Raw genomic sequence first — 14,022 nt, forward strand, 5'->3', positions numbered from 1 at the left:
CAGTACCAAACTTTGACACACAAACACACACACACTTACACACACGCATGCACACAGCTTTTAATGCTTAAAGTTTACTTTTGTTACAGGTGCAATAACAAAAGGCCTTTTAAGTCTGACTTGAAAATCTTTAGGAGAAATTGGCTCCAGCATTGAGGGGTTGAGGTATTGATTCTGGCCTCTGGCTCAGTCCAGGAAAAGATGGATAGATTTCTTTGAAATGCACTCTGCGTGAGAATATAAAGACTATTGTGTGTTCTCGCTCAGGAATAAATTGTTTCATGACATATCTAGGGCCACCTTTTTAGCTTCAAGCTGCCTGCTTCTCTTGAAAGGGGAATGTTGACAGGGTGGAGCACATTCATCTGTAGCCCCAGACTACCCACACCTCATAGAAGCTTTTATTGAAAGTTAAATCTCCTTCAGAGAGTTGGCAGCCTCTCGTTGGGATATCTATTTCAGCAGCTGTCGAGCCTGATTATATGGGGGTTGTGCCACACACTGGCAGCGATATAAACCTCCTACGGAGAGAAGGACTATTATGATGCTATTGATTGATGCGTTCATCTGCATGCATGTGTACAATCTCTTGACTCGGAGGCAGCAGTTTGTATTGATGGCATGCAACATGTGATCGGTGATACACTTCGTCGTGGATTTATGGCGCTCTCGGTGGTGGAGTCACACATTTGAGAAAGCTTATGATGCCATGCAATCTGTGTAGAACAAGATGCCTTATGTTGACCTCGGGACAGAACAGTTCTACAACAGATCGATAACAAGTTGCAGGCGTTATTGAAGAACTTCACAGTACTTACCAAGAGCCACAATCAAAGCAATGCCAATTGATTTATTGCTTGTTCACATCCTGTAACCCTGGTCTAATGGTCAAAATAGTTCAGCTAAAGCAATGGATGTGGAGGGTTCTTCAAGTGTTGTCAATGAAAAACCAGTGTGGGTTTGTTTCAGGCACTGTTTTCTAATACCACATCTATAGAGAATCAATAGGAAAACACCAAGAGACTATACTATGTAAATTGGGTTGTAGTCACTACATTCGCATATAGGATTGGATTTGTGATTACTCTGCTTAGTTTAAGTCTTTTAATTGTCACTCTATCAACTTCTGCCATTATTTACCGCGAAAAAAGTGAGCAGCTGCAGCATTGGAATAACATTGGGGATATAAGCAGCATATTTGGTTACTATATCTGAAAATGTATGCAGTCATTTTTTTTCTCAAGGTCTTTTGAGATCAAATTAACTGAGCAACAAGAGAATTATTAATAGAACAGATGCGGTAATGATGTCTTTGAAGGGGATTTCAAGTTTCAAACTGACACCTCAACCCTCTCATTGTCCTGATTTATTATTAATCGCCGAGTTGACAGTTAAAAAAATAATTAAACAAGGACTGGGCTCCACTTAGTGCATATTCTTTTTGAAGGCTTGTTTTTTTTTTGCCCTCAGTGTTCGGAATTCTCCCTTCACTCCCATCACCCACTGACTTGGAATACATTTTGCTCCTCGCCAATGCCATCGATTTGAATATCAAACACCAATAAAAGCCACCTCTTTGAGTTTGTTTGAGCTCCAGCATGCTGTGAGAAGGAAGGTGGGCGGCACAGGGCAAGGGATCTTGGAACTATTGAGTCAAAATATTGATGGAACGAAGCCAGTCCCTGTGACGCTGCAGCCAAAGACTCATGTTAATGTTCTCCAAGTTACATCTTGGCAACACAAACATTTTTATTTATTTAGACAGAAAGCATAAAGTAGCCTAAATGCTCTTTTTTTTAGCACCGCCTTCATACTCTTACTCTCTTAGTTTCACACAGTCACTCCAGGGAGGTGGAGGACTTCCACGAGGTTCTCAGTGTTGGCCGCAGAACAGTTCCAGTTGAACCATTGAGGGTTAAGAGCCTTGCTTAAGGGCATGTTGATGGAGAAATTCATGAGGGTTTCTTATTCAGACTTCCTAACCCAGATTCTGGGATAGTTTTGAGAAAAAAGTTTTTGGCAACCTGTTACTGCTGCTTCACATTTAATCAACAACGAGTACGATGCTGCTCACACCCAATTAAACAAAAGCAGTTAACAGCTGTTAACGAATGCAATGAGCTATTACATAATAGCTCACACACAAAAAACAAATATAGTATATGGAGACAGACATTTTGTGAAGTGAAAGTACCAATTAAACAGCAATTAATTATTAATGTGCGCTGTCCCTGGAATCTTAAACGGTGTAAATAAATACATAAGTCACACATTCAAAATTATGCTGAAGTAAATGTAGGCTATATAAGTGTTAGCTTCAAAATACACTCAAAGTATCAAAAATAAAAGTACTCAATATGCAGATTATGATGAGATTGTTGTGTTAACAACAATCATAGGCCTTTTTAATTGCATATATTTTGGCTTATGATAGTAGAAAAAGCAAAGACTTTACTATTAACATTAATATGGACTTGTAATTCACACTAGAAAAAAAAAGTTTTCCCTGTTTTTCTGAATATACGAGATAATGAGAATACGAAATTTTGAGAACGTCTTTCTTGGGGGGAAAAAAACATTCTGCTCGTTTGCAAGAAGAGCTTATGAGAACATATTTTGTTAATTCAGAAAAACAAGCAGAATTTTTTTCCATGAGGACTTTTCTCATAATTCTGAGATAATAATCTTGTTTATTCAGAAAAGCAGGGCAGATACCGTAAAACTTAAATTAATAACCCAGGTAATTATTTGCTTAAATCACTGAAATCAACAGGCCTGTATTTGGGACAGACCTTTAATTCCTTTCACACAAAACTGTTGCTCAGCAAAGATTGGGAAATACAATCAGATTATTTTGTTTATTTAAAAAAGTATGAATATTACTTGTTTACAAGAATAGGCTTCAGATAATATATCAAATATGAATCATTCATTTGGCACATAGCATACCGACACAAAACCACTTTATCCTGTTCATATAATACTCAAAACTTGGATGAATTTTTATGATTTTGATCTGAGGACCCTTATGGAATAAATGAATATGAATAACTTGCAGGGTAATGAAGGAATGGACACATATGTTTTGCTAGCCAACAACCCAGACCAGGCTTCTAATTGAGACAAGCATTTAGCTGTCAAAATGGGTAGCCACACTGGGCTAGTAAAAGTGACTGGGTGTTTAATTGGGACGAGGCTTTTAATTTAAGTTTTACAGTATTGTTCTCAAGTGAATGAATTACACTTCCATACATGTACAATGCCTCTGTTCCATTAAAGTGTCCTGATAAAGAAAAATGAAAAATTAAGCAAATGTGGAAGTGCCGAAAACTGCAGTTCCTCGAATGGCCACTTGAGGCTGGCTCATGATGTGAATTAGTCCCAGTAGAGTGTGCCAGTAAACCCGGAGCTCCGTTAGCACTTTTAGCACTTCCGGTTCTCTTGTCTAAAAGTCTATACGTTTTTTGAATGGGATTTTGGTAAAATGCCTCAAATAAGGTCTGTGGTTAACAAAAGCTTAAGCGAGTTTCAGGTTTTCTTCTATGACATAGAACACGTCAGAAAATACCCTACTTGTGAATGTTGAAGCTTTTACGTGTCGTAATAAAGGCGGTTGCTAACGAGATGCTCAATACGACTACAAACCCTGTCGGGGACATTAAACGTCATCACCCCCGAACAGGCGAGAGTGCTGGCAGTCCGCCATTACAGCTTCTTATTTAGCTTAAACAGTCCGATTTCCCCATTATACAATGTTTTCAAAATAAAGCGGCCGAAATCAGTTGAAAGCTTAGTGGCGGTGACATCAAGAGTCATGCAACCGTGGAGTAGTCAAGTAGTCCGTTAAAGCCTAACGTTAGCTTTTTACTTCTGACGATCGCATTTAAGCTTCAAATGCGGTATGAAAGGTGTTCATATGTGAAGATTATCTCGCTGAACAAAACCTGTAAGTGTCATAAACTTGTGTTAGCCACAGAGCTTATTTTCTGACATAATCCAAAATGCAATGCAAAAATCACATTCACTTTCTCTTCCGGGAACCAGCGCGATGCTAAACTTCCGGGTTTTGACGTCAGCCCTGGCACACTCTATACCACAATGTTAAAATGGATGCTTCACAGCAGTAATAAACATGTTTACGGCCTGGTAACAGAAAAACAGTTCTCTATAGCTTATTTTCCGCTTCATGACATCTGTACCAGGGATGCACTATAACTTTCCTGTTCACGTTTTATTAAGGTTTAAAGTTACACATCATAAGGGTGTGGCAGCTTTGAGTGATAGGCTGTCTACTAGTGTCCTCGAGTTCTCAGTCAGATCAAACTCACACTCCTCCACAGCTCCACCCTCTTGTCTGAATATGGTCACTTCTGGCTCCCCAAAACCAAGACGGCAAACGTCTAAATGTTGAGCTTGAGGATTCAAAACTGGAGTTCACAAACCAATAGGTGAAGTCATGGTAGCTACGTCCATTATTTTATACAGTCTATGGTCCCAATAAGCCATACAGTCATCGTTGACTTCCACCTGCTTTTTTTCTCCTGAAACAAAGACCAATTAGCTTTAACGTTTATTGGATTACTAGCTATCTTAGAGCAACTTCAACAAACACTTTCACTGATGAGGTATGAAGATGCAGTTAAAGCTAGATTAAGCAGTAAACGTGGAAATACATGAGCCCTCCTTAGAGGCTATGTATTGGCAATGTATTGGCGACGTCGGGAATCTACAGCTGTTTAAGTTGCACTGATGATGATTGTTTTTCAGCTTTGTTCACTGTCACTTGTTAGCTTTTCTCTGATGTCTCCCACTTAACAGGGAGCCTACCTAACACACAGGTAGCCTACAATCTCTCATCCTAACAATGTGCCCTGGTGATGTGTTATCTGTAGGAGGCAATGAATCACTGGACAAGCTCAACAACAATCCCTAACCCTTTTACCTGTGGCACTTTGGCAATCACTCCCTTTTCCACGTCCACCCCCTCAAAAAAACAGACAAAGCAGCAAATATATCATTAGCAGCTGCCCTATGAGGCTGGATATTAATTATCCCCGTGTTCTCCTCGTTTGGCCACTCATTTGCACGTGTACTGTAAATGTCACCAGAGAGATAAATGGGAAAACAAAAACCCCAGCTCGTAGCCTTTATGCAGCAGAATGTCAGAGGGAGCATGTAAGAGATGAGATATTGGTTTTTGCCTGGCATGGATTCTGGCTCAAAGGACATTCCCAGAGGCAATAAAATTTGTATGTCATTTGTGTTTAGAAACTTATTAGCAATGTGCAAGCAAACATTTTCAGATTCAACATTTGGATTCTGGCAAGAGGCAGGATAATATAGGTCTACAGTACCTCTGTTATCAACAAAGAACCGATGTAATCATGTATCTGACACAGCATAATATCATTTTGTCCAATTCCTCTCTAAGTCGTCTGCCTGCTCTGAAAACAACCTCCCACTGTGTAAAAAACACCTTTATGTTTCTTTCTTGATTTTTTATACTCGGTATGAACTCCTTTCCAGCCGCATATTGTTCTGACTTGCCTTTTTTTGTAGATTTATGAGTGGATTGAAAAGCACTTTGGGGGGGGGGGGAAAGCTCAACTCTCACATTCTCTGTGTGGCCTTTAAGGTGCGAGGAATAAAGGAGTATTTGTATTAATCGATCACACGCCAAGCCTGGTTGAAGCCTGGCCCTAATGGTTGCTTGCTGTCATTTTGCAAGCAGCTTGTAAAAAGGATTAGAGTGGCTCTGTGGAGTAAGGGCGCATGAACAGCAAAGTTCTGTGGCCGGCAAGGAAAATAAATCAATTTATCCCTGATGGTGGTGCAGTTTTGGAACATAATGCCTAACGATGATGGAGTTTGGACACTTCATACTTGTCATTGTGAAATTGGACTGCCGTGTTGCTAATGATGGTAATGTATGTTGTGCCTCGCCTACTACAGTAATCCTTCACTCTGTCTCACTTAAATGCATCTCATTGTCTGGCATATTGCATTATGAATACCGCTGGGTAAAAAAAAACGAGGGGAATTTAATTTATATATTCATTCATTTGAACAGCAAGTTAATGGAAAAACTATATAACCATATAAATTTCTTCCTTTTGTCGCAGGCGATTGTAACTTTGAGAAGCCGCTGGCAGCATGTGGGTACAGCCAAGGCAGAGACGACGACCTTGACTGGGAGCAGGCCAATACCAGAGAGAAGTCTTCATCAGATCTGTGGATGCCCTCAGGTAAGGACGGTGACACCGGCTCATGAGGAGGAGAAATGATGATTCCATCCCTGTACGGAGAATACATCACTGCAACAGTCTGCACATTTGACCCTGTCTGTTTGTGTGAGAAGCTGTATTCTGCACTAAACAAAGATCACTTTACATAAAGGAATTTTATTTTCTAATTAGGAAGAACTCTTGAATAAAAACATAAGATTTAAAACTCTTGATCCCATCATACAACACAGTGGCTCCATTTAGAGAGACCATCAGAATATGCTGCTCCTCCATATGACATGACATCCACTTTGACATCTGCAGTGAATAACAGTATCCTTGAACACACGTATAATGAAAGGCTCAAGTGGGCGAGCTATGCACCTGACGATTATAGATATTCCAAACACTCAACTAATTCGACAGAGCATTTACATGACAAATCTTTATCTGTAAGTTTTTTTCCACAGAATGAAATTTATTTCCCTATGGCCGGTTCAGTCTGATGATTTAGGCGTTTACATGAGACATTTTTCTGATTAGGCTATAAGTCTGACTATAATTGGAATATACTGTAAGGCTGCACGTAAACAGCTTAGTGCTGGAGACTAATAAATATTGATTACAGCTTATATGGATACTATTCGATCTTGCAAGCATATACTTTAAAGACAGTACTGCTACATTCTTCTCTGGAGTTCCAACACTAGTTTCTTCATTTGTATTATTAAAAAGAGGGATGTGTTTTTTTAAAAGCTATGAATCTTTTTAGAATACCTTCAACTTTGTCATTCAGATATTAATATATGCATATACCCGTGTTGTTTATTGTACTATGCTATTCCCTAAAGGAGTCTAATGTATTTGAGTACATCTTTTGTTGGCCTAATATTCAAACAGAGTATAGCACCTTTTAGGGCCGCTGTTACACTGATGTCATTTAATTAGCTGGAGGCAAAACATGACTCGTCACCACAGGGCTGTAGGCTACGTAGGAGTCTTAAAATGTGGTCTTGTTGTGTTATTGGGAGCCAGAATGGAAGGAGTCATGGCTCAAAACTTGAAGTTTATCACATACCAGCCGCCACTGCCCGTCAACAAAAACAAAGACAATTATGGTTAAATGTGATAAATGTGTTAAATGTGATGACAAAAATGCTCTCATGTCATATCAGGTCAGGGAAAAAATATTCACTGTTGTAGGGATGAATAACATTATTATTATGTGCACCTAATTATTAATTATTAAAATTATTAAGACGAATATTGGATTTCTCTGTAACGCTACCTTTTTGTGAAATGTGGCGGCAGTAGCTTTGGAACCGGAGGGTTGCCGGTTCCAAAATATGGAGCGTGGACTGGTAGCTTGAGAGGTGCCATTGAGCAAGGCACCAAACCCCCCCCAACTGCTCAGGGCGCCTGTCCATGGGCAGCCCCCTCACTCTGACATCTCTCCATTTAATGCATGTAAAAAGGTCCTGTTTGTGCATGTGTGTGTATTTCAGGCCTGTGTGTATATGTATATGACAACAGAGTGAAAAGATTCAATTTCCCCCTTGGGGATTAATAAAGTATATTAAATTAAAATTAAATTAAATTAAAATTAAATTAGCTAACGTTAGCTTCGATAGCAAAACAAACTGGAGGAAACCATTTAAATGTCATCCTCCTTTGTAAAATTGGCATGTTAATCAACCACAAAGCTGACCATGCCACCTTCAGCAATCCTGTCAAGTCGTCCACCCCCTGAGTGAGAGGGTACCGAGCTTACTTTATTATTGTTAGCTTACTTTTTAAGAAAAATTTGCAGTCCCAGAGAGTGAGTGACCTGACATGGTGCGTTCGTATATTCAGTCTGATGCTCTACACTAAAATGAGAGCCCTGTTAGTCGGAGAAATGGAATGTTATATTTCTATATGAATTAACGAACGGTTAAGTCACTCGGCTCAGCGCTCTGCTGCTCATGAGTGCCCAGAGCTCTGCTATGTCGAGAGTGCAGCACTTTGGATAACCAAACAGTACACTCAGAGAGTGCTCTGAATTTATGTAATGTAAGTATGTATGTAATGTAAAATGTTATAGGCTTATACTAATAATGTTAGCATATATATATATATATATATATATATATATATATATATATATATACAGTACAGGCCAAAAGTTTGGACACACCTTCTCATTCAATGCGTTTTCTTTATTTTCATGACTATTTACATTGTAGATTCTCACTGAAGGCATCAAAACTATGAATGAACACATGTGGAGTTATGTACTTAACAAAAAAAGGTGAAATAACTGAAAACATGTTTTATATTCTAGTTTCTTCAAAATAGCCACCCTTTGCTCTGATTACTGCTTTGCACACTCTTGGCATTCTCTCCATGAGCTTCAAGAGGTAGTCATCTGAAATGGTTTTCCAACAGTCTTGAAGGAGTTCCCAGAGGTGTTTAGCACTTGTTGGCCCCTTTGCCTTCACTCTGCGGTCCAGCTCACCCCAAACCATCTGGATTGGGTTCAGGTCCGGTGACTGTGGAGGCCAGGTCATCTGCCGCAGCACTCCATCACTCTCCTTCTTGGTCAAATAGCCCTTACACAGCCTGGAGGTGTGTTTGGGGTCATTGTCCTGTTGAAAAATAAATGATCGTCCAACTAAACGCAAACCGGATGGGATGGCATGTCGCTGCAGGATGCTGTGGTAGCCATGCTGGTTCAGTGTACCTTCAATTTTGAATAAATCCCCAACAGTGTCACCAGCAAAACACCCCCACACCATCACACCTCCTCCTCCATGCTTCACAGTGGGAACCAGGCATGTGGAATCCATCCGTTCACCTTTTCTGCGTCTCACAAAGACACGGCGGTTGGAACCAAAGATCTCAAATTTGGACTCATGAGACCAAAGCACAGATTTCCACTGGTCTAATGTCCATTCCTTGTGTTTCTTGGCCCAAACAAATCTCTTCTGCTTGTTGCCTCTCCTTAGCAGTGGTTTCCTAGCAGCTATTTGACCATGAAGGCCTGATTGGCGCAGTCTCCTCTTAACAGTTGTTCTAGAGATGGGTCTGCTGCTAGAACTCTGTGTGGCATTCATCTGGTCTCTGATCTGAGCTGCTGTTAACTTGCGATTTCTGAGGCTGGTGACTCGGATGAACTTATCCTCAGAAGCAGAGGTGACTCTTGGTCTTCCTTTCCTGGGTCGGTCCTCATGTGTGCCAGTTTCGTTGTAGCGCTTGATGGTTTTTGCGACTCCACTTGGGGACACATTTAAAGTTTTTGCAATTTTCCGGACTGACTGACCTTCATTTCTTAAAGTAATGATGGCCACTCGTTTTTCTTTAGTTAGCTGATTGGTTCTTGCTCTTCTCTTCATGAATTTTAACAGTTGTCCAATAGGGCTGTCGGCTGTGTATTAACCTGACTTCTGCACAACACAACTGATGGTCCCAACCCCATTGATAGAGCAAGAAATTCCACTAATTAACCCTGATAAGGCACACCTGTGAAGTGGAAACCATTTCAGGTGACTACCTCTTGAAGCTCATGGAGAGAATGCCAAGAGTGTGCAAAGCAGTAATCAGAGCAAAGGGTGGCTATTTTGAAGAAACTAGAATATAAAACATGTTTTCAGTTATTTCACCTTTTTTTGTTAAGTACATAACTCCACATGTGTTCATTCATAGTTTTGATGCCTTCAGTGAGAATCTACAATGTAAATAGTCATGAAAATAAAGAAAACACATTGAATGAGAAGGTGTGTCCAAACTTTTGGCCTGTACTGTATAAATATATATATATATATATATATATATATATACATATATGTGTGTGTGTGTGGAGGAAAATTTTTTAGTTTGAGACTATAGTGTAGTCATTGAACCTTGGGAGTTATAATGGAGCTGAATTTGGTAACATTACCTTTCTTAATTTTTATTTTATTTTTATTGAGCCAAAGATGACATTACATATTTCATGTTGTAGTGTCAGCGCTTATTTAATTTTACAGAAAAGAGTTTTGAATTGATAAGTTCACAGATGCAGAAAACATCAACCAGAACATGTAAACAGGACAAAATATATTAAATGTTGCTGTCATTCCTGGCTTCATATGAGTGGAGGAAAACTCCACTAGCTGCTAGGCTTGCGTTTTGGAAGTGTAACTCCAAATGCAGCATCACACTAGACTATAAATGCTCACCATGGTGTAGGCCACTTAGATAGGCTCCATTTAGAGTCTGTGCACAATATATATCAGCCTTTACTTGACATTGTTGGGGATCCTTGATTTGCAATTTGAGCAGCCCAGATTATTATGGCATGGATTCAAATGTAACAGATTTGTCAGCTAAACATTCGTTCTGTGAACTCTGCTCCAGCACAGCATGACAAAAATAGGTTTGAGGATTAGTCATGCTGTTTATGCCAAATTCCTACCCAAACTATGTTATGTATAAATAGCAACATGAGACAATTTTTGCCTCTTTTTAGGTGGCAGGAGGGAAAATGAATCATCTCAACATTTGTTATGTTATGGTTTCAGAATGATGAAGACAGTTGGAGAACAATTGAATACAAAATACGATGCAGGCTCATTTTATGTTTTCCCAGATGATGTACAGATTTTTAAGCTTTTTATTGTCATACATTTTCATGATCTAAAATCTCCCAGATGGGGGGCATGCACCTGGACCCCCCTGGGTTTGGACAGAACCCTGTATATTTACAATGGCTGGCTCCGCCCCAGTTATCAATATGTGATGTTCATGCAACTTCTTTCCACCTGAGTCTCTACCGCACAGAACTCAGACAAAAGCGACATTTGATATCAAAATTCTCAGATCCATTTTAATTAAAGAAGTCTTTTTGTCAGCCACATATTGAAATTCATTAAAATGCTTTCCCTGCATTTTGTGTCTGTCGCACACAATTTGTCTCTTTAATGTTCCATTGATCGCTTTTCATTTGATTTGAAATGCAGAGATATCACCACCACCGAGCAGAAGGCACCTAAGGAATTAGACTAATGGAAAGACGTTTTTTTGTGTGTTATAACAAAGGTAGCGTTGCAAACTAATGGATATTGTTTTCCTCCCCTATCTGACGCCTAATCTCACAAAGGCTGCATCACAGATAGATTGCACTGGGCCCCCCCAGTGACAGAGGGGGAATTAATTAGCAGGCCCTCACTAATTTTAAGCAGCCAGCGCCCAGACCTGTTTGTGTGTACATCAGAATGATGTGTGTTGAACCGCCCCAGAGAAATTACTTTCCATGGAGGGGGAAGTGTGTGCTTTTTCTATCGCAATTGATTAATGTCGGGACACATGCAGGCTGGGCAAAGGTTACAGCGAAATCTGGAAAAGCCTTGACCTACAAATTAACACCTCGCGCGCGGTCTAAATTTAACATATCTGATTAAAATCCCATGTCTGGTTAAGAGGTGTCCCTGATTGTGCTTCCTAGTCTGAGTACTCTTCAGATGGTCTTGTTTTCTACCTGTGCATCTTGAATTGTGTGTAATTAACAGGTTGCAGCTCTTTCTCCATTTCTCAGTGTGAGCACTCAACCTGCCGTGCAAAATTGTAATCTCTCCTCTTTGACCGCATTGAAAGGGATGTGAAATGTAGTGTACTTGACGGATGAAATTGTTTTAGGGCTACTGGAGAGGGTGTTGATAGGTTGAAATGCATTTATTGTAGGTGAAAGCCACACTGGTGAAAAAGCTATCTCACCTCTGATTGCTGTCTCACTCTCAACCTGTACTTATGAATCCTCACAAAACGACCTTATCATACTCACAGGACAGATTGTTCCGAACAGACGGCATTGCTACGTCAAACACTTTCGAAATTGGTTAGGGACAGTACCTTTCTAAGTAGGGGTGTTCTCAATGTCAATATGGATTTATTAATTAAATAATGATTAAAACCTGGCTAAGTTTTCAGAGCAAATCAAATCCTTCCAGAAGTATAAACATCTAGCTTTCATCTAAACTCCAGTATCCCTTGGCATTGGATGTAAATCAAAAGGCGCAGAATCTTTCAAAATCCCAATATTTAATGGCAATAGAGGAAGCAGTTCTCCCTCCATCTCGCAACCCATCGACTATCAGCCTTGCGATGGTAAAGCCTCTGAGGGTGAGGGCCAATATTTTGGGCTGATCTGGTGTAGCCAGTGGATTTCTGAGCCAAGACTTCCTCTTCTGTGCGCTGGTCATTTTGGCTAATGTCTATAAACAGATATCTGCATATAAATGCAGATAAGTTAAAAAAATAAACTCATCATTGGATGAAAGATGGGTTTCAAAATTGCATTTAGGCCAATGCATTTTGCCTATCCACACGGACTGTTAACCTGCCATTCAAACCATTGACTGTATGAAATAATAGACGTAGCTATCATGATGTCACTCATTGGTTGGTAGAGACCCATTTTGAAGCCTCGAGTTTGGCATTACAGCCATTGCCATTTTGTTTTTTTCTTCTTTTGGAGCCAGAAGCTCCAAATTAAGACGAAAGGGTGGAGCTGTGGAGGAGCGAAGACACCATCCGCAGATGGCTAGTCTTTCAAAGTGGCCCTGGCTTTAATCATGCATGCAACCTTCTCCATTTTACGTAGCTTGTTTCAGTGTATGCATCTCTACGTTTTATTACAAATGCAATGTCCCCTACTCATCATTGCATTCTTTATAATTTGGTGGGTTGGACATCATTGACCAGTCGCAGACAACAGCACTGGTATATTCTTATCTATAAAGCAATATTGGGCAAACTTCCGGCCCACTTCTGCTCCCATCTGTGTGTCAGCTCTGGTAGTCCCCAGCTACGCTCCTCCAAGTGATTGCTTTTTAATGTACCCCCGGTTTTTAACAGATGTGGGGAAACCTGCATCCTCCTACTCTGCACCTTGGACATGGAACAATCTTCAAAAAGACCCAAGATTAGAAACACTTCTATCCACTGATGAATTTAAGGGCATCATAAAGAATGTGGTGATAGGGACGTGCTTGATTTTCTTGAGAGGCCACTATGTTGTTGCAGATTTTTGTATTGTAAGTTTTATTTGTTGCATTTAAAATGGGTTTGATTGGCTGCTACCTTGGCCAGGTGTCTCTTCTAAGAAAGATTTTCAATCTCTGTGGGACTTCCTGGTTAAATTTAGGTTAAATACATAAATAAAAATTGTGGGTAACTTTAAGCTTTAATAAAATGTAAAAGTGTGGTATATAAGCTATAGGGACCAAAACCATTTTTGTACCAGGCTGGAGAAATGTTTATTTCTGTTGTAAACGTAGGTATTTTAATGTGGGTGTCTATGGAGATTGACTCGTTTGAGGAACCACAATTTTTTGGCACCACATTGGCTTCATTTTTCAGCCCCGGAGGTTGCTGCTTGATTCTAACATGATTTGTCAATACCAATCGGACCACAAATGGACTGCAAATGGAAACCAGAACACTTCCGATACCAAAGTAACCACGCATTGCCTACAGATAATGCATATGCACAGTTTGGCATTTTGGCCACAGTTTAAACATATGCAGAATCTGTTTATAGAAATTAGTTCACCCTTAATGTAGTAAGGTGGAAAGGGGTGAAGAGATCAGGGTGGTGGAGCATGACATTGACAGAGTGAGGGTTCTGTCACAGACCGCTCAGCTTTTTATTAACCATAACCACAGTCCTTTCCTAACCATAACAAGTGTTGTTGTTGTCTAACCCTAACCACACCCCAACCATACTTTGGTTTGGAAAGACTGTAGTCATGACAACATACAGTGATACTGTAGAAAAGGG

General features: G+C 40.0%; 1 protein-coding gene across 7 annotated transcripts in view; it reads left to right on the top strand.

Moving 5' to 3' along the window:
• Window positions 1-14,022, top strand: part of LOC117271944 (receptor-type tyrosine-protein phosphatase mu) — a 231,636-nt gene that overhangs the window by 43,563 nt on the left and 174,051 nt on the right. For all 7 annotated transcript variants that reach the window (XM_033650517.2, XM_078173094.1, XM_078173092.1 and 4 more), the window contains exon 2: window positions 6,123-6,245. In XM_033650517.2, the coding sequence (XP_033506408.1) occupies window positions 6,123-6,245 (123 nt within the window). The remainder of the gene's footprint in view (window positions 1-6,122; window positions 6,246-14,022) is intronic.

The sequence above is a fragment of the Epinephelus lanceolatus genome, chromosome 12 (genome assembly GCF_041903045.1).
Source record: "Epinephelus lanceolatus isolate andai-2023 chromosome 12, ASM4190304v1, whole genome shotgun sequence".
Classification (NCBI taxonomy): Eukaryota; Metazoa; Chordata; class Actinopteri; order Perciformes; family Serranidae; genus Epinephelus; species Epinephelus lanceolatus.